Raw genomic sequence first — 21,961 nt, 5'->3', positions numbered from 1 at the left:
GAGAGAGAGAGAGAGAGAGAGAGAGAGGGTGGTCGGGTGGTGAGAGGGGAGAGAGAGAGAGAGATAGAGAGAGAGGGTGGTCGGGTGTGAGAGGGGAGAGAGAGAGAGAGAGAGAGAGAGACAGAGAGAGAGAGAGAGAGGGTGGGTGGGTGGGTGGGTTTGGTGGTCGAGTGTGAGAGGGGGAGAGAGAGAGAGAGAGAGAGAGAGAGAGAGAGAGACAGAGAGAGGGTGGGTGGGTGATTGGGTTTGGTGGTCGAGTGTGAGAGGGGGAGAGAGAGAGAGAGAGAGAGAGAGAGAGAGAGAGAGAGAGAGCGAGAGCGAGAGAGAGAGAGAGAGAGAGAGAGAGAGAGAGAGAGAGAGACAGAGAGAGAGAGAGAGAGGGTGGGTGGGTGATTGGTTTGGTGGTCGAGTGTGAGAGGGGGAGAGAGAGAGAGAGAGAGAGAGAGAGAGAGAGAGAGAGAGCGAGAGAGAGAGAGAGAGAGAGAGACAGAGAGAGAGAGAGAGAGAGAGAGAGAGAGACAGAGAGAGGGTGGGCGGGTTGTGTGGTTGGTTCAGCGGTTGTGAGAGGGAGAGAGAGAGATTATTTATACAAATGTCTTTAACCAATTACATACATACTAATTAGTGAGAGAAAAAAACATGAAAATAAAATAATATATTTTTTTATTTTCATCAACAATAGACCACATCGCATTTGCACAGCACCAATCAGATTGAAAAACATTTATATTTATTAACTTATAGAATTTAAAATCAATAAGAGTTCTTGATTTTGCCATGTTTTTAAAAATGAATACGTCTTGTTCACAATTTCGTTCTACCTTATTTCATCTATTGATATAAACAGCAGGTATAAAAGTGACCTATAATACATTTTATCAAATGCAATTTTTTAAATAAAATGAAAACCCTAAAAAAAATCTAAAAGAGAATTTAGCCGACAACAATATATAAAACAAAGAAAAATGGGAGAGAGCGATAGTGAGAGAGTAAGTGAAAAAAGAGAAAGTGATAATGTAATAGAGAAAGTCTCACTCTGTTGATCTCTGATTCTGGGACTCCTCTGAGTCGTGCGTACAGATGCAGATGTTCTCTTCCTGTCAGAAGGTCATCTATAGCATCATACTGAGGACAGTAGCCCATGTTTTGGTGCACATCCAAAATGTTGGTCAGAATGCTGGAGAGTAAAAATGGTTGCTTTCAATCAGGTCCTGAGCACTTTTTGTGCCTTGACATTTGCCAAATCAGAAATGCGTAAATAAATAGAAAAACATTGACAATGTGCTATAGTTACTCATACCTGTAACCAGTCACGGCAGCCTCTCCTGCAGTAACATCTATGTCTCCAGTCAGCATTTTGAACATGGTAGTTTTTCCAGCACCATTTACACCCAAAAGCCCAAAGCACTGTGGGAGAATTAAGAGAAAAAGATCATACAAAACGCTTAACAGTGACAGTAACATACTATGTGTCCACCGGTTACCTCTCCTGGAGACACTCCCACACATATTCTGTCCACCGCTGGTATAACTGTTCCAGCATATGTCTGTAAAGTGAGAACCCACATTCACAGTCTGTGTTGTGAGACATTTCCCATAATGCATCAGTGTAGAGTGGGCAAACGTACCTTGGACAGGTCTTTAACCTGAAGGATGTCACCGGTACTCCCGCCTTTATAAATCCTCTCTCTCTCCTTGGCCACATCCACATCTTCATCAGTTACTGGCGGCTTTCTATAATCGGACATCCTGTTAGAGAGATGCACACGACATTTGACTGTATCTGTATATGATGTAGACGGAATGTGATGAGCATCATGTATCTAAATTAGTAGAGCTTGTATGTTTTGTCCTAGACTAAATCATAGACTTTCATTGCCTTTTTTTGCGCATTGACATTGTATTTCCTCTCACCAGTGTTCCAGGAAGAATCGCCGCTGAATCAAGATGTTCAGCATGAAATACACAAACCCCTCTATTGCCATGAAGGTCACGTTTTTCCCCACAAAGTCCCAGCTGAATGGATCCAAGTTAATTTCTTCACCTGAGATAAACATCAAGAAATTGGTTTACATTTGTTCGTGAAAATAGACAAAGACTGGTTCTATTAAGCTAGGATAAAGCCACGGATAAAGTACATTTACCCAACCTTCTTTGTGTCGAGTAAATGACAGAATTAAAGGCATATTTCACCCAAAAATAAAACATTCTGACATGATTTATTCACCCTCACGTTGTTTCAAACCTATTTGACTTTCTTCTGGAGAACACAAAAGAAGACATTTGGAAGAGCGTTGGTCACCAAACAACACTGGCCCCTATTGACATTCGTTGTATATGGACACAAAACCACTGAGACATTTCATAAAAAATATCTTCTTTTGTGTTCCACAGAAGAAAAAGTCACATCCTCGTTTACCATTTGGTAAAATAATTATGACCGACTTTTTCTTTTTGGGTGAAATATTCTTTTAACATTGAGGTGAACTTTCCCTTTAAAGAATAAACTATGAAAGAGAAGCATGGTACAAAACAGTATTAAAATAAAGACGTCGAGTATTCTTGTCTGGAGATTAGCTTAAGCCCATTATTTGAAACCATCGTGGCCTCGAATTTGGCATTTGCTGCAATGTGAATCTCCCCTGTAGACAAGGTGGTGCAGTGATATGTGTCCATCATGTCGACACCGAGATTGAAGCACCAGTGACTGTCGGATCACAGGGTCCCAACCTTGCCAGGGGCCGGGTTTAGGTTGCTCGCAGCAGCCTCAAAACAAGCATCTGAATTGCGAGGTGGACAAAGAAGCAAGACTCACCAAAGCGTGCATACACGTCCATCACCGCCTGGTTCATCGCCATGTCAATGAGCCCACGGCCCAAACAGAAGTGAGGAAAGGCGAGCAGGGCTTTTTTCAGCACCTGGTTACACTTAAACAGAGCCTATGAAGATAACCGACCACCATCAGATGAAGCTACTAAAATATTTTGAATGCTGGAAGTGTTTTGTATTTTTACCTCTGTGCTATCAAATAAGTCCAAGATAAATGTGATGGCACTGCTGTTGATGCCAATGAACAGGTTGATGCAGGAGAGAGAGACGTACGCGGTGCTTGGCACATTAAACAGGTATGACATCGGATACATCAGTGGCGTTACAGACCAGCTGCGTAACACAGGTGCAAAACATTTTTATTTGTATTGACACAATCACATTAGCATTTATAATGATGGAAATATTTTATTTCAGAAAGAATGTTTAATTCCACTTCTAATTCTGTAGATGCTGTCGGTTACCTTTAACAATCTTCAGAATTAATGTTTGTGAATTTGGGTCCAAAAACAGGACAGACCTAAAATGCAAGGACTGTGTTTGCCGCCCGAAGTGCAAACAGATCATAAAAATGATATTTCTGTTACCCATAAAGCATCAGAAGAGCTATCAGGGCTTGTAAATTGGCAGGCGAGGTGTAGCATTTCTTGTCAAATGCAATGAAGATCCCCACGACCATCGCTGCGCTGACAGCATAGTTTACCTGAGGCGAGAAGAGAAGAGCAATATTAAATGTTTTACCAGAAAACAGAAGTTTGCTAAAAAAATGTCAAGTCACAACCAATTTATATATAGACGCTTTCATCCTTCCGGTCTTGTTGATCGGTCTGGAAAGTGGCTACTAATAATATAAATATAAATATTTTATATTTTATTCTATAATAATTGTATTAAAAAACTATTTGTTGAATGTTTTTGTGTGTTGATTTTATAAAATAAACTATTTGTTGAATGGGTCGTGTAGCTTTGTCGCATTTAGGTTTAGCCATGACCGCTCTTCTACCGGTGACCCAAAATAACACTAGCTAAACATACTTTTAACTTGCGATCTAATGTCATTTATTTCTTGCATTTTATCAGAAATAATCTCCAGGTTTCTCTATTCCTTGCATAGGGAAGTTAAGTTTGGGCCACAGAAGCGCATGCGCAGTAACATGTCGTTGCTTTGGAATCGTCTATAGAATATTAAACGTGTACATTGTTGATAAAGCAAGTACAAATTTACCATATCCCAGAAGAAGTTAGCAGTCCAGTAGATCAGAGGACTGACCCCACTTACAAACTGCAGGTGTTTGGCCTGAGTCACTCTCTCCTGGATGAGATAGAGAACAAAACTGGCCGGTACAAAGGACATGGCAAATATCACGCAGATGGCGACCACTGCATCCACTGAGGTGGTCAGTCTGATAAAACGAGAGAGTTAATTCAGATAACGCAGTACATTGTTTCAATACAAACATTGTATTATGGGAAAATGAATCATGGTATATTACAAATCATCTAAACATAGTTTATGTATAAGTAATGGTCTACAAGTATCATGGTAAAACTAATGTTACTATAAAGAGACCCTGGTGAATTTGTGGTTGCTGTTGCTTGATTAGAAATAAACGTTACTACTATAACTACAATAACTATTACTAGGCTATAGTTAAAACGTGGTTACTTTTTGGGTTATTACAATCATTGTTCATCCTTTAATATATTTAATATAAAATTAAGTTTAAAATACTACACTGTAAAAACAGGGCACAGTATAATTTTTGACAATTATTTTATTTGTATTTTATATTTGCATTTTAGCATTAAGGGAAATGTCTGGTAGAAAATAACAAGAACGTTTTCAGTTATTATTTTAATAGTGTAAATATCACAAATATATATGTTTTAAACGTAAGCAGAAATTTTAACTGAAATTTGTAGAGGCACTAAAATCATGAACTAAAATGTAATAAAAACCAAACTAAGATAAATTAATCTTTTATAGCAACATAAAAAATAAATCATAAAATGAGAAAAGCACATGAAATATATTATGAATATAAAATGAAAAGCATTAAAAGTCGCAACATAAAAATCACTTAAATAATAAGATAATGTGATTTGTCAGCTGAATTCATTGTTTGTTAGACAAAGAAAAGTCTGAAAAGTCTCATTTTCATTTGCATGTTATGTAAATCTATCTGGTTGAATGTCTACACTATGTTGCGTACCGCAAACAATAGAAAAATGCTAATTACAAATATTTTCCTTCAAAGTGTATGACATAATGCGAAAAGCATTAACAATATTGAAATATTTGCAAATGTTCCTGTTGAATAAAGCTCTCTTGGTGCGACACTCACACTGTGACCTCTGACAGCTGTTCCTTGGTTAGGTTCAGTGGATGATTGATGGCTGTTATGCCATACTCATTTAAATTGGCACCAGGTGGCAGGTTGGCGCGAAGGATGGCGTTATTTGCCACGTTCATGAAAACCACCATGGCATGCCATCCCTTGTTGTTGAACCACACCTGGAGAAAATAGCAAACGTGTTATTTATTTATCTATGAGGCAAGCTCAGTAAACTATGACACAAAGCCGAACTGGAACAATCTCACCTTGACATTGTTTTCAGTCTCCATGTATTTCAAGAAAGTACCAAACTCTTTCAGAGTACGTGTTGTGTATCTACCCTGTAAGTAACACACTGTAAAATGTATATATATATATATATATATACATACATAACAAGATGACAATCTATCTTGTACATCTGTTTTGCTTAGTTTCAGTCTCATTGATATGAAACAAAACTGGTTAATAATGGTGGAACATTCACACCCCAACACAACTCACCCCCGTGACATTAAGCAAACGTCCAAACTGAGACGCAGCATTCTGGAAGGTTTTTGGATCCAAATCCAGAACAGGTAGATGTCCTCCAACTGAGACGCCCCCATACCTGAATAAAAGAGATCACACATGCAAAGATTTCTTCTACAGGAGACCACAAGGGGGTGCCCTTAATATTTTATATTGGACGTCGGTACCTTTGCTCATTTACCCAGTACTTGCTCTTCAGGCTGTAAAACAAAAAGAAAGATATCGAAACAAGATTCATTCCTATATGCATGTAAAAACAGTACAATAGTTATAGGCTGATGATTGGACCACAATACCTTGTCCTTATTAAGCTCGTGTAAGTCTTCACCAAATAATCCGAAATATTTCTGCCAGTCAGATCCATCAAAACATCACCAGTGGACTGAATCCTCTAAAATCCAGGAACATATATTATTATACACCAACACAATGTATACAAGTTATGCTTTTGATCTGAGGGGCAGACCTGAGGAGGAGGAAGACCCCCGGCCCCCTCCGGGCACACGGGTAACATGGTGAGCTTGTTGGGCGTGCTGCACTGACATCTAGGAGACGGGCTGATGTCGGTCCACCTCGAGTCAGCCAGCATGTCTATGAGTGCCGGGTTGACCAGAGGCATCTCCCATTTAGTGGTTATGTTATTACAAGGATAGTCTCTGTGAGGAACAAGAACGGGTGATGTTAGTAGGCCGGTGGGAGATCGCAGCTATGTATATTTATGAATTGTAATGTATACGTACTCAAGAGGTTCATCCAACATACAGCGAGTCCCAAATCCAGGTCTGTTGAGAAGCACATCCCCAAAGTATCTCATTTCAGGACTTTGCATCTGTTCATTACTGAAGGTAAAGTGATAAAGATTAAGTCATTTAATTGAATGAATGATGATAACCATGATGATTCATTTCTCAAACTTATTGTGATAAATGGCATATATTAAGGACTTAGGCATCACATTGAGTAAATCAAACATGATGGTTGTAAATAGTTATTCACGCTGTCTGCGTCCTTTATGGTTATTACAAAATGAACATACAGATCAGCCCATCTCAGTTTATTAATACAACACAGCTTTTATCATGTCTAACATCTTTCCAGCATTTTGGACGCTAAATAATACACTGTTTTGAAACATTACTATAGTCATTTGTAAAGAACACTACAATATTTAAGTAGATCAATCGACTATATATATTCACTATTACAGAATACTGTGGTACAGTAAACAACAGTATACTATAATACACAACAGTATACTAACATTTACTAGCGAATACAACCATTTTTTCTTTTGAGAATCCTGTTGCTTTGCAATGTTCTACCTGAAGAATGTGAATTGTCTGCCGTACATCCAGGGGCTCAAGGTCAGACTGGGATATTCTCCAAACGGTGGAACAATCAGAGTGAACATCAAAGAAACCAGAACAAAACTTGCCGGCAACACAATCTGAAATAGAGGGCAGAATAAAGTTCAGAGCACCTGTAAAGTACATAACCAACAATCTATAAACCAAAACCAGGACTGTTAGTCTGACCTGGGCTAGAAAGTCTTTTCCAGATCGTGTGCTGTGATGAAACCTCTTGATGAGGAGAGCAATGAACTGCTTGAGGATCAGACAGACTCCTTTCACCTGTCTGGACCCTCTGCCCTGTTTGCTGAATAATAATCCAGGGTTTGACTGACTGTTAGCATGCACCGATCTGTCTCCATCTGTGCACAAGATCAAATACAGTCAGGATGAGGTATACAGAGACATCATACGGTATATAGTGAGGCACCACGGTGGTCAATGCCAACATAATGCTTATTGCAAAACTAAGAAAGCAAATCAGTTTAGTTTTGGTATCACAAAGCTTTGTCAAGTCCCAATTAGCCACGAAAAATAATAGGAAAATATTTAGCCGCTGAAAAAATGAAGAGACCATTTCAAAATGACTTTCATCTTTTCGGAATTGACTATTTATGTGTGTTTAGGTAAAATGATCGTTTTTGTTTCATTCTGTGAACTACTAACAATATTGTTCCCTAATTCAAAGAAAATTGTTTCTATTTCAGACCTCAAATATACTGCAAAGAAAACCAGTTCATATTCACTTTTAAGCAATACAGTAATGTTTGTAAATTCAATTCAATTTTATTTATATAGCGCTTTTCACAATTTGCATTGTGTTTGTAAATGTATTTAGGAAAAGTTAAAACAAGTGTTTTTTATATGTGATAAACTCATGTTTTCATGTGTCTTGTCATGCCGTCAGTCTTTCACATTGCTGTCTTGATGTCACCCCTGAGATTTTGTTAAAATCTTTTGTTTCATTTCAGATAAATGAAAAAAATGTTGCTCTCTTAATAAGCTCTTCTCTCTTATTGCTCCCTGAACTCTTTGTAAGTCGCTTTGGATAATAGCGTCTGCTAAATGACTAAATGTAAATGTAATGTTGCCATAAATGCTGATTCCATGAACATTTTGAATAGTCTCTTAATTTTTTTCTGTGACTTGACAAAATATAGAAAAGAAGGCCTGTTTTGTATCATTTATGTTTTATTCACAAGTAATGAGAACTGAAAAGAAAAAGATGCTGAATTGGCAGGACAAACCATAACATTTCCAAAACAGACTATTGTCTGTAACGTTATGTAATTTTAGATCTTTTGATTTTGGAGTTAAATGTGACTTCGCACGTTTTCGTGGCTCATCCACAGTCCAAATTCATTCAACACATTTTTAGGATTCAACTGTTGTTAGCTATTAAACAGCAAGCCTCGCTAGCAAAAACAAAACACTACGACGGCTGCACTATGTAGCGTTCTGCCATATCTGACACGAGCAGCTCTTTATGGCATCCAGTGTTGTTTCTGTAAGCTGCGGTTAATCTTCACCTTCTTCCACGTTCACAATCTTTACACTGTCTCTATAGAGACTCACAAGAGATTTCTGCTGCAGAGCTCTGATGTCTAAGAGGTTCAACCACAACATGCACATCACAAGATTTACAGGGACAGTAAACTGACAAACACATACACGGCAGCTGAAACATCTGAGATCGACAGAATGATCAGAAACAGAATCTCACCAGATACAGCACCGCCGTCTGAAGATGTTCCATCAGCGGTGACTTTCAGAAAGACCTGCAGGACATCAAGCAACCAGGAAAGATTATGCTTTTACATACGAAATATTTGAACATTCAGTTAAGTCAGAGCCATTGAGAGAGAGAGTCGCGTCAATGGGACAGATTCTTCAAAGCAATGACGGTTCATGTAGGCCTCTCTAAACAGACCAACTGAGGTCAACTTTTAACCCATTAAAAGATGTTAGTCATTTAATGAATAAGAAATAAAGCATTTAAAGAGAAAACATAACTTCCTGGATCTATCTGGGCATCATGAACATTTTGAACTTCCGTTGGCGCAACTCTCTCTCTCTCAACGGTTCTGAGTTCAGTCAGTCAGGGAGGCTGAAGTGTAGTGTTAGATTTACAATAGTGTTCAAGTTATTAATGTTACAAATTGCAATGACTGTCATAGCTTGTGATATATAATACAGGGAAAAAAGATTTAGCTGTCACTGTAGATTGAAGACATCTTCATTATTTTCAATGTAAAACAAAATAAAAAAAGAATAAGTTCTTTCGTGTGATCAAACCTCCTCCAGCGATGAGTCTGAAACTCCAAAGCTGCTCAGGCCGATGTCCGCCAGCGTCTCCTCCAGCTCTCTGAACAGACTGGCGTAAGAACGATGTCTGAAGCCCCTGCTGGGCAGAAGGAAGGTCAGTTCTTGACCTATGACCTCGATCAGCCTTGCCTCTGGAGCGTGATGCTGCACAAGGGCTGTGATGCTTTCAATGTCCCCTGATGGAAAAGAGATATGCATTGCAAAAAAACACAAACAAGAGCGATGGATTTTCTTTTGCAATCACTTATTCACAACGCAAGCCGCTCAATAATAAAACTAGATTTATATTTTAAAGAACATGCACATCATGTGATCGAGATGTTTGATATAAAACAATCGCTGTGCAGGGATGTTGAGCAAATACTACATTGACATAATGACAACATTTCAGTTAGCTAGTACATGAAATATTTTTGTATAAAAATGGTTAAGATGCGGCAGACTATACACAAAATATATCATCTTGATGGACGGAGACAAAAGCAAAGTACTCCTTACTCCTGTAACTCCTTACCTTCTATCTGCCTCTCTGTTATTCTGGGCAGGTCTTTACCGTTTTCTCTTAACTTGGTTGAGAGTGAACTCTTACAAGAGCTGTTATCAGTACAGTCACACTGACCCTGCGGAAAACAGACAAACTGTAGTAATACAACTAAACTCTCTCCCTGAACATACAGTCAAATGTCTCACCTCCTTCCTGACACAGGGCACATTCTCCTTGATGCGCCGCACCAGCGTGAGATAGAACCCGGCGCCCAGACAGTTCTTCAGGAAGAGAGGAGACCCGCAGCAGTGCAGTCGACCTTGAGAGATGACGGCCACGCGGTCGCTCAGCAGGTCGGCTTCATCCATGTGGTGCGTGGAGAGAATCACCGTACGACCTGTGCAATACCAAACACATTTCACACCCGTACTCAAAGTATAATGCTACAATGTCTGCAAGATGATACAGAATACATCAGTTTGTACCAGAGCGATATTTTAACATCAAATCCCAGATGGAGCGTCTTGAATATGGATCCACTCCTGATGTGGGTTCATCTAGAAACACAACTTTCGCGCCACCAACAAAAGCCATTGCAATAGAGAGCTTCCTCTGCATTCCACCTACACAGAGGGAGACAAATATCATCAAAAATCACTAAAAGATGTCTATATACAACTGACAAACATTTATGATAAACTTCATTTAGGCAGGCGGATGGGATTTGGGATCTAACCTGACAGGTTTTGTACTTCCTCATTTCTCTTGTGAGGGAGACCGAGATCTTCCAGCATGTTTTCCACCTCCAGTTGGGCTTCTGGTAAAGGTCTACCCTTCAGCAGAGAGTAAAACAAAATGTGCTCTGCTACTGTCATACTGCATGTCAGAAAGAGAGAAAAAGCGAGAAAGAAAGTAGGATTTGATTGACTTCAGTTGTCTTTTCTGCACATCCTTTAAATTGAAGCACACGGGGGGTTACAAACTGGTGAAAGATGATGTTATGTTGAGGACACATTCCCAGTGATTTGCGGATGGCGTCCATGTCCTTGCGGATGTCTTTCCCATAGACAAAGGCTGTTCCGGAGGTGGGAGGCAACATACCCGTGAGAATAGACCTGTGGGAGAGAGAAGCAAATGTTTTAACTGTTTGCTATGTAAATAAAGACCATTTCTTTAGGTGTTGGTACATACATGGTAGTGGTTTTCCCCGCACCGTTGTGGCCCAGGAAGGCCGTGATCTGACCTTCATAGAAGGTGATGCTCAGCCCATCTACAGCAGGTCTGGAGCTGCCACTGAACACCTTATACAGGTTCTCCACACACACTCCTGCCACCAAACCCAATGGCTCGTGCTCGAAAAACTGCCTCCCTTGATATATACATGATAGATAGGAATATTACAGGAATGCTTAGGATTTGTATGATATCCAATGATATATTTAAATGATTTAAATATATATGAAGCGAAAATAAAATGCTTAAAGTCTTATTAATTTCATAGATGTCTGGGTCAAATACATCGCTTACAATGAATACATATCGTGGTAATATAAATAAAGCTATTAAAACAATTTCCGTTAATTAAAATCAAATAAATTGTTGGCTTGAATATACTTTGAAAAGATGAGAAATGTTGCCTCAGCAATCAACTAAAAATGATTCACTGATAATAAACAAAAACTGAGTTAAACCTAAAAACGAACTAAAAGAAATGAAACTGATATAAAAACATAATAAATTAATGAGAGTTTATTTCTAACTAGAATAAACATGAAAGCCAAAAAAAGTTTAACAATGAAATCGAATTCAAAACATAAAAATAAATAAAAAACAAAACAAAACCTAAAACCTAAAACGGAACTAACACGAATTAAACTTAGAAACATAAAAAATAAACAAATAAATAATTGAATGACAATGGCAAACATCAAATTGCTAATAAGTTAACTAAAATAAACATTTTACCATATTATCAATCATATTCAAAATGTTGATAAAACTTAAATAAACCTAAACCCGAAACTGTAATAACTTAATAATACATTTGTATAAGATCCATCCACTGTAAAAAAATCTAATAAATGTAAATCCTCTCGTGATGTTTGAGGAAAATCATCTGTTGATTTATTAATAAGTATCACGTTTACTATTTCTTATATTTTTATATATTTCACTCTTTTTACATAAAAAATGACCTGAACGAATCCTAAACCAGGTATTAGTCTTTCTAAGCGATGAAATGATCTTGAATCTCAGGAGCACGTATAATGCAGCACGGTGGCAACAATAATATACACTACCTCAGTATTATTGCTTTGGTTGTCACTGCAATTTTAGTGTTTACAAAAGCAGCAATGAGATCGGCGGAAAAGAATGTCAGTATCACAGTAATTCAACATCTCTAACATACATTAACCAGCAATCTGTGAAACACATAAACCAGCATTCCAACCTGTCAGCCAAGCAAACAGAAACAAGGTTCGAGCATCTCACAGCGGGAACTTACAGAGACAGGTTTGTGCGTCATGTGTTACGTACACGCGTGCTTGTGCAATGACATGTGTGTCCATGCCTATTGCACCCGTGTCTGGCGCCACATTAGACAGCATACCTGGACCTTAGACAAGTACTGATGAAACTAAGAGCACAGCAATTACTCCCATGGCTCTATGAGTTCAAAGCCAAGAAACCTGCTGGATGCCTGTGGTCTAGTCAAGCAGATAAGCCTGGTTAGGCCTTTGAATAGATCTGATGGGATCTTTTCCAACAGTAAGAGGAGAAACATCTTCCTGTTTGCTGTAATAAGTTACTACACGGAACGAAAACTTTCCCCTGATAGCTAATAAAACAGCTGGAGAAATGCCACTGAAACAGTTACTATACCCGATGAAACTACGCTGTCCTTAGCTTTCTCTTCTTTCTCGATTTTGTCTTGTACGTCTCCATGTTTGCAGGATCCTGCCTGCCGCATGTCGTTCTCTTTCTTGGCTTTCCCGTCCTCAAACGCAGGTTTCTCCATCACTGACTTTGTGGGAACTGTGAACAACAAAATATAAATATTCATACAATGGAAAAAATGTAATTGTTTATACTTTAAAACTCACTCACCTGGTTTAAGAGGCTCAGGACGGTTCAACCAATAGGAAGGGAGGATTGGAAAGTAAAAAGACCTTCCTGTACCATACTGCCCTGAATATAAACATAAGACCCATTGTTGCTTTTGATTCTTTAATAGTTTTCTCACAATGAAAGCAGAATATTTACCTGGAAAGACGTTGTCGAGGTACCACGCAAGAAAGGCATAAAGAACCGTGTCCACTGCCAGCATGATAATCGAGGTGAGAAATGAAAACTCGTCTCCCTCCAGAAGGCTGGTCTGGATGTTGTCCCACTGCAGCCCGAGTCCCTGCTCCTCATAACGGGACAGGTACTCCGTCCCGAAGCCGAACGCCACTTGGGATATCAGACTCTGATGCACAAATGTGAATAATCTCAGACCCTACAAAATCCATTGTGAACAATCATCTATGTTTACCAGTAAAGCCATTACAAAATGTCTTTACATATTGTGTTTTAGGCCTCATTTTTATGGTGTTCTGTTAGTTCAGATATTTCCGATGGGACATACCGCCATGATTTTCATGTCTTCTGTAATCTGGTCCTGCCAGGCAAAACACACTATGTGTGGCAGGTAGAGAGTGAAGTGAATGATGCCACTGCAGGCCGCAGCCAGGTTCGCTCTATTAAAAAACACACTCATGAGGAAACACTGCATGATGGTCGCCGTGGTGAACGTGAGCAGGAAGAGGAAGAGGATGATGGGATTGCTGTAGTTCAACACTTTTCCTCCCTGTGTGAATTAAAACAAAAGACTTTATGATTGTTGGTTTTCATCAAAGTGTATTTACAAGCGAAGCATTCCTTGCTTACAGTCACCACAAGGGGTCACTATAGCACAAATATTTCATAAATGTAATTAAATCTAACTTTTAACATATAATATTTAGCTGTGATAGAAAAACTGTATTTAGATTATTATATGAAATCATATGATTCCTTTTATTTTAAATTATACATTATTAGATATACTGTAGTTACAGGCCCCCAAGATTGATCAGCCTCGTATAAGGGACCACCACCCAAACATTTAAAAAACATATATTTTATAAACGTATATATAAAACCTTACAATCAAATGTTTTTATGTTGTGTTCTTACATATTTTTCTCACTACTGTAATGTTCTGTTAAATTCATTATTTTTGTGTTTAACTTAATTAACTTTTCAATTGATTGATTTTAATCAAATATAGAATAATCTATTTAATATATCAAAAAATGTTACATTCTGTATAGGAATTACATATAATCATTTAATGTGTTTATTTTAACCTTATTTATTATTTATTTACGCATATATTTTTCTTGTTAGCATTATTTTGTAGACTTTAATATGGACTCCTGTCATTCACTTGCAGCCCCCTGGCGGTCCTCGGACCCCAATTTAAAAACCCCTGATCTAGATGAACCATCTGAAACCAACTAAGACCGACAAAGGGATTTATTTACAAAAGAAAAAAAATGACTCTCTCTCCCATCTCTCACCATGATAATCAGAGTGAGCAGGGCTGTGCTGGAGGCCATCATGAGGAAGGTGTCAATGAACCATGTACACCAAAGTACACGGTTGGTAACGCCCATTGCCTTCAAAGTCTCTTTTAACCTCATCTCTTTCTCCAGTACAATGCTCTTGACTGTCATGGAGACCGAGTAGACCCAAGCCAACACCATGAAGATTGGAAAGCAGCGATTCAGAGTTAGCATGAAGCTGGAGTTGTAGGTGAGGAAAAGAAGAGATACCATTTATTGGTATAACATGCAAAATATTCAGATTGTAGTAAACATAATCACCTTTTAGATATATTTACATCTGAGTGTGATACTTACAGATCATCTACGTAGCAGGGGTATGGCATCTGCTGTAAATAGACCCCTAAAGGTTGCTCCTTGTTCGTGTGGGTCTTTATAATCCCGTGTTCTATCATGTCCTGCAGATAAGCAAATCCTCCCCATACGTACCGTAGGTCATCCATAGGGTCGGCTCTTGGCCCTGGATCCCAGTATCTGACCACAAAAATAAGACATATTAGAAACTTGATATGATAAAAGTTTACTGATGACATGGTTATGTTATAGACAGACCTGTCTTTGATCTTGTTGGTGCGTTCCACGACGTCAATGTCCATGCGGATCTTAAATTTGACATGAGGTGGCACCTTTGTGGTCCAGGGGTACATGTCTACAAAGACAAACCCAGCCCAGAATTTATTTTCCGAAAGAAGGTCTAATGCCCGATGCGTCAGCTGGTCCTCATCAGAGATGCCCGAGAACTTATCCAGGACCAGACACTGTATAAACACAGGAGAAAAGCACAACTTCAGTTCCATCTAACTGTCTGCTGTTAATTTGTCTTCACTTGGCGTAAGTGGTTGGGTGTCTGAATTTAAATCTTGGCGACATTGTTTGTCCATGTGGCTGGTATGCGATGCTATAAACCAGTCTGAGCTTTTTCTTTGTGTAGGTTAAGTAGACTGACAGCTGTGCCTAATTGGACTTATTCTCTGGGTCGGTCCATCACTCCTCTGCTATACTAGCTGGAATGGAGTGCGGGGTTTAGATAGCGGAGGTCTTCTTTCACTGGCACAAGGTGCATTCGCTTAGCCTGATTATAGTATTGAATGCATTCAGCATGAAGATCTATTATTAAAAACTCTCCCGGACGCTGGCGAAGTCTCAGTGAGAAATCAAGGAGTTTTCTTTGTTCTTCTTGACATCAGAGAGGGAAGATTGACTGTTTGGTCTGTGCCTTTCTGTTTTAGAGTAGATTTGCTTCTCTTTGTCTGCGCCGGAGGTCTACGAGGGCTGTGAGAGTGAATTGCAAGTGTAGCTTAATGGCCACTCTCAGCCAATAAAGAAACTCTGTTTAGAGGAATAAAGCGTGTCTTTGAATTTAAAGGTGCCGTGTATGGAATGAAATACTGGTTTACTGTATACTGAACAGTGCGAATTCTTACTATTAAAAAGAATATGTGAAACTGCAATATACAACTAATTCGGCGAGTATATAGTATGATCTCACTGGAATTCAGAAGTGTTTTACAAGGTGGTGATTTCGTATGAATTCCTATAAAGCATACAAGTATTAGCAAAATCACCCTTAACTCCGCCCCAAAACCAGAACGGCACAAAAATAAAGCTTACGAATCAAATGAGATATGATTTTTCCACATTAAATAGTTACACTTTGAAAACGGTAATTTTCAGAATTTTACTGTTATTTACAGCATTTGTATGTATAATGTTAAAAACAGTAATTTTACAGTCTTTTCAGATTTTCATGTATTTTTGAAATACGGTTAAAATAAATCTAATAGAAAAAGACAGCAAATTTACGAGGAAAACATGTAAAATATGTCTTTGTACATGCACAACTGTTATTTTACAGTATTTTTCTGACGCCCCAGCAGCCCAAAAAAAATGTTATATAGATTTTTCACAGTGTACGAGTTGACATTGTGTTGGAGTATCCACCTCCTTCATTCCATGAAGAAAAAAGAAAGATGAAAACAATTGTTGTTAAATATTTAGTGTGGTTCTGTCCACATGATCTCAGAACGATTCCTAACAATTTTACAAAATGACGAATTCGTATAATTTTTTACGATCGCATTATAACGTTGTAGGGAGATTTGGTTCAACCTAACAGATCAGGTTAGTTTTATTATTTATTATGATTCACATCAGACAGATTCAGCTGAATTAGCCTTTATTAACAAATTCCCAAAGATCAGGCTGATGCTCTTAATCTCTGGCAAACCTGGTATGTAAACGAAAGCTTTTTCATAATTTACATATTGTGAACATAAATAATGTGCAAAATGTGAATAGTAATCATTCAGATCACAAACTCCTGCAGACAGTAACTGAAATATTGGAGGGCCGATACCTCTCCATATCGATTTATCAGGCGAATAACTTGGTCAGTGATGTTGAAGATGTTTCGCCAGTCAAAGCGAGGCATGTCCTGGGCTCGATCTTCTTCAGGGCCATTGTACAGGAAGTTGAGCATACGCTGACTGGTAAACCCAGTTTCCTTTAAGCCTTTATTAATATAATCCATGACTGTGGGGTTTCTAATGGAGTCCTGACATATAAAACACAATAAAATGACATTAAAACAATCTTTTATGCATTTTTCAAAAAAAAATATTGTTTGATTTGTGTTCTTTCTTACCCGAAGCATGTTCATCTGTACACCACCCTGAAAGAACGTCCACACCTGTGGGCCAACCTCCTCCCACGCCCGGCCCATGTTCCTCAGTCTTTCTAATTCCTCAAAGGTGGTGTTTGCCTGGACAAACAAACACGTGTGTTTAGGTGCATTCCAGTAAAAGCAAGCAGGAACAAATGAAATAATCTTTTTGTTCGACTTTCAACAGAACAGTCACAATAAAGACAGAACAATACCCAGGTGGTGGCAACCGGTTGCCCAAGCTTGACCACAGAAGAACTTAATTCCCACAAGGAGCAGCTTACACAGTCTCTCTAAAAAAGCCCGGCTGCATAAACAGTGAAACTAAAACCTTCTGAAGCTGATCTGATGGGACTACAGCCATGGCCCATTGCCCAGGCCAAACATGTCCACACCTCACCCTGCACAAGAGGGACTTCTCTCCTGGGGCAGGGGTCTTATATCTCCCTATCACTCTCACTTTCCTTTTCTCTATGATTTTTACAAATGCGTTTTTGTTTTTACTTGTGCCTTTGAGAGAGGGACAATAAAAGAGTAATGAGAAACGCATAGACATTAAGAGTAAGAAAAGCATCCAAAATCAAATAAGGAGGAGAAATGGTTACTGTAACTGAGGTTACTGTATAAAAGAGAAAACATATTCACAACGTAGGTGCAGAAACAAGAAGTCCTGCTTACATAACTTGAGTCAAACGCCGTCAGTTTGTTCTTATGTACTCCTAAAACACACCTAGGCTCTACAGGAGCCTATTATCCTGCGTAATTTCTCCGCAAATTGACAGTTATGCAGTGTTTTGGTAATTTATCTGACAAGCCAGGAGCAGATAAGCTTTGTTTTAATACAGTTGGCATGCGTAACATTTCTGTGGTGAAGTGGGCGGTACTTTAGGAGTCATTCTAAATCAAATTGGGCAACCTAACTAAATTAATTTATATTAAATGGCAACAAATTTGTCCTTACCGGCACCCATTACATAAGGAGACACAAAGATAATTTTGGTGTCACATAAGCATGAATATTGCTGCTATATTTATGAAGGAATGTTGTCCATCAAGACTGCATACCAGTCGTAAATAAAGTGTCAAGGACGTACGTCTTCCTGTAGGGTGTTTCGAAACGTATTACACATTACAGCGAAGCACCTTTAGGGTGGGTGGTGCATACCAATGCTTACTTCAACATGGAATTTTGTAGTCTTAAGAATGTCCCCATTATGATAGACATATAGATAGTCTTACAGACAGACAATCAGGCAGGCAGGCAGACAGACAGACGGACAAGTCTTTAGAATGTCCCCATTATGATAGACATATAGATAGATACAACCAGACAGACAGACACAAACAAATAGATAGATACGTTTTTCAATGACCCCATTTACACAGACAAATCAATAGTCTTTCAGACAGACAATCAGACAGACAGATAAATACGTCTTTATAATGTCCCCATTTAGACAGACAGGTAGATAGTCTTTCAGACAGACAATCAGACAGACAGACAGATAAGTCTTTATAATGTCCCCATTAAGACAGACAGGTAGATAGTCTTTCAGACAGACAGACAGTTAGTCTTTCAGACAGACAACCAGACACAGACAGACAAATAGATAGATAAGTCTTTTCAATGTCCCCATTTAGACAGACAGATCGATAGTCTTTCAGACAGACAGACAGACAGATAAGTCTTTATAATGTCCCCATGAAAACAGACAGGTAGATAGTCTTTCAGACAGACAGACACAGACAGACAAATAGATAGATAAGTCGTTTCAATGTCCCCATTTAGACAGACAGATCGATAGTCTTTCAGACAGACAATCAGACAGACAGACAGACAGATAAGTCTTTATAATGTCCCCATGAAAACAGACAGGTAGATAGTCTTTCAGACAGACAGACACAGACAGACAAATAGATAGATAAGTCTTTTCAATGTCCCCATTTAGACAGACAGATCGATAGTCTTTCAGACAGACAATCAGACAGACAGACAGATAAGTCTTTATAATGTCCCCATGAAAACAGACAGGTAGATAGTCTTTCAGACAGACAGACACAGACAGACAAATAGATAGATAAGTCGTTTCAATGTCCCCATTTAGACAGACAGATCGATAGTCTTTCAGACAGACAATCAGACAGACAGACAGACAGATAAGTCTTTATAATGTCCCCATGAAAACAGACAGGTAGATAGTCTTTCAGACAGACAGACACAGACAGACAAATAGATAGATAAGTCTTTTCAATGTCCCCATTTAGACAGACAGATCGATAGTCTTTCAGACAGACAATCAGACAGACAGACAGATAAGTCTTTATAATGTCCCCATGAAAACAGACAGGTAGATAGTCTTTCAGACAGACAATCAGACAGACAGACAGATAAGTCTTTATAATGTCCCCATTAAGACAGACAGGTAGATAGTCTTTCAGACAGACAACCAGGCAGACAGAGAGACAGACTGACAAGTCTGTAGAATGACCCCATTTAGACAGACAGATCGATAGTCTTTCAGACAGACAGTCAGACAGACAGACAGACAGACAAGTCTTTAGAATGTCCCCATTTAGACAGACAGATCGATAGTCTTTCAGACAGACAATCAGACAGACAGTCAGACAGATAGTCTTTCAGACGGACAGAAGAGCTGGCAGACAGATAGATAGTAAGAAAGAGACAGACAAATGTGTGTGAAGACAAAGTAGAGTAACAAACAAAGAGTGTTTTACGTTTTTAATGATCTGTCTGACGGCAGGGGAGCCAGGCGCATACAGGATTTTGCCCATCAGAAACGGTTTGACCGAGCTCCACAACATCCTTGTGACCGGATTGGATTCCAAATCCTTCATGAGGTCGTTACAAAACGGGGCTGAAAAAGACGCGAGGGAGATCAAGAGGAAACAAAATCAAAGAGCAGGTTCTTTTTTCCTCAGTCTAAACAGCTAATGGAGGTACAGTAAGTACAGTCCTCACTGGCCATGTGATCGTAGTTATACTTCCCCTGTCCACGGGTGCTGTTGATGCCCAGGAAGGCTTTGTAGTTATTATCCTCATACCAGTTGAAAGAGGTGACCCTGGAGAAAGCACCCTCCGTGTAGCCACAGAACAAACTGGAGGTGGCGGACATAATCTGGCTAAAAGACAGAGTCTCCTGGGACTGAAGGAGGGGTGAGACCACCTGCAGCAGGTCTTTGGAACTATCTCTGTCAAACAGCTATTAATAGAAAAACATATAAATATTTTTTTTCAGAAAAGCAATGTGTAATAGTCTACTAAGTAAATAAGGAGTTCAGCTTATGTTTCTAGCATAAAATAGTCCCAAAAAAGCATAAGGGTACTTGAGGGTAAAATGCACGATTCTCATTGCATAACGATACATTAAATGAAAGTGGATTTGTTTTAAAGACAAACAGCAAAAATGATACACAATTGAATTGAATACATATTTCGTATTGGACGTCTGTTGCTTTCATTCAAAACACATATTTTACATCAAATGTACTTTTAAATACTGTAAATACAAATACATATTTGATATTATAGAGTATTACACGGCCCGTTGGATATTCCCGGATAACAACCTCTCAAAGAGAATAACAAATGGAAACCCGGATGCAGGAAATCATTTTGACAGGTTTAAATGTATTTTAATAAAACATATGACATTATATTTACATGACCTTAAAATGGCTTGAAACAGCTTAAATGTGCTAAAAAATATTTCAAATTCACAATTCGTGTCCAGTTTTTCCTCATGTGGCATGTAAATGTGTAATAAGCGGAATAATGTACAAGTATCCGGCTGGTGTCACTAAATAAGCCCCTTCAGTGTTGGGTTGCTGAAATTTTTGCAACTGTAGGCCATAAAATCTCTGGGTGGAGACTTTTTAACCAAATTGTCCATCTGGGGTGAAAAAAAACGTGATGGAACAGGAATTTGGAAAATGGGCAATTGGCATAATGGTCCATGACAGTCATGCGACAGACAAAAGACAATCTCCACCAATAGGAAGTCACTGTTTTCACTGCAACCCTTCAGGCACATTGACATCTGCAGCTCGTGGGGCATTTCCCCCATTTTGGCAAAGATCAAATCTCTAAATGCCCTCACCCTGAGGCTTCACATTATGAGGAGCTCTAAAGTATCTTCTGTGAATCTGACAAAGCGGCTGCTGAAATTAGCTTTCCGCAGACTAACAAATTATATCTCCATTTCCGTGCTCTTGCGTAAAAAGCCAGGCTGAGGAAAGCGTGATTTCCTGGTGACTATTAATAAAGATGGACTTTTAATGGGCCCTGAAGAGAAGCGCACTTACCAATTTGAGTTTCTCAGAGATGGCGGGCAACAGTCGGGTCCAGAAGTGCAGGTCCAGTCCATTGGAGTGATTATCAAGAACTAAAGGAAGCTGAAAGCAAGAAAATATATAAATATATAAAACCACTGTAAAGAGAAAATGGGCAAGTTGTACAACTTTGTGACTCCAGGCAGATTTTTAATAGTCTATTCAGAAGAATAGACCTACGATCAAAGAGTTGGCACTATCCAATTTCAAAAGCACAATTCAAATGTATTTAAAAGACATACATAACTACTAAATGTGTATCTTTTTTTCAAATAGTCTTTCAATATGAATTACCCATGAGTATGATCTGATGCACACGACATTGTAAAATGATAGTATTTAAGCAATAAATTTGCCTTTCAATTCAATGTCTTGTTCAAATCGACCATTTCAAATGTTATACATGATACAATAAAATTTGTATTCATTTTGCCCCACCATGATCA

General features: G+C 38.7%; 1 protein-coding gene across 1 annotated transcript in view; it reads right to left on the bottom strand.

Moving 5' to 3' along the window:
• abca4a (ATP-binding cassette, sub-family A (ABC1), member 4a) overlaps positions 1-21,961 on the bottom strand; it is a 30,650-nt gene that overhangs the window by 2,221 nt on the left and 6,468 nt on the right. The window contains 38 exon segments of the mRNA XM_079488009.1: positions 1,036-1,177; positions 1,301-1,407; positions 1,485-1,547; positions 1,629-1,749; positions 1,915-2,044; positions 2,816-2,939; positions 3,015-3,162; positions 3,417-3,532; positions 4,055-4,232; positions 5,175-5,344; positions 5,432-5,506; positions 5,670-5,775; positions 5,864-5,896; positions 5,993-6,087; positions 6,163-6,352; positions 6,437-6,535; positions 7,019-7,143; positions 7,232-7,407; positions 8,769-8,823; positions 9,341-9,546; positions 9,885-9,990; positions 10,061-10,251; positions 10,340-10,477; positions 10,591-10,730; positions 10,838-10,969; positions 11,046-11,223; positions 12,738-12,890; positions 12,963-13,043; positions 13,119-13,323; positions 13,483-13,704; positions 14,459-14,681; positions 14,801-14,977; positions 15,056-15,261; positions 16,860-17,057; positions 17,148-17,264; positions 19,902-20,041; positions 20,146-20,386; positions 21,489-21,578. Coding sequence (XP_079344135.1) covers positions 1,036-1,177; positions 1,301-1,407; positions 1,485-1,547; positions 1,629-1,749; positions 1,915-2,044; positions 2,816-2,939; positions 3,015-3,162; positions 3,417-3,532; positions 4,055-4,232; positions 5,175-5,344; positions 5,432-5,506; positions 5,670-5,775; positions 5,864-5,896; positions 5,993-6,087; positions 6,163-6,352; positions 6,437-6,535; positions 7,019-7,143; positions 7,232-7,407; positions 8,769-8,823; positions 9,341-9,546; positions 9,885-9,990; positions 10,061-10,251; positions 10,340-10,477; positions 10,591-10,730; positions 10,838-10,969; positions 11,046-11,223; positions 12,738-12,890; positions 12,963-13,043; positions 13,119-13,323; positions 13,483-13,704; positions 14,459-14,681; positions 14,801-14,977; positions 15,056-15,261; positions 16,860-17,057; positions 17,148-17,264; positions 19,902-20,041; positions 20,146-20,386; positions 21,489-21,578 — 5,397 coding nt within the window.

This window comes from Barbatula barbatula (assembly GCF_947034865.1).
Source record: "Barbatula barbatula genome assembly, chromosome: 23".
NCBI classification, from domain to species: domain Eukaryota; kingdom Metazoa; phylum Chordata; class Actinopteri; order Cypriniformes; family Nemacheilidae; genus Barbatula; species Barbatula barbatula.
The sequence above is the reverse complement of the archived record's forward strand: the minus strand, read 5'-3'. Positions and strand labels throughout refer to the sequence as shown.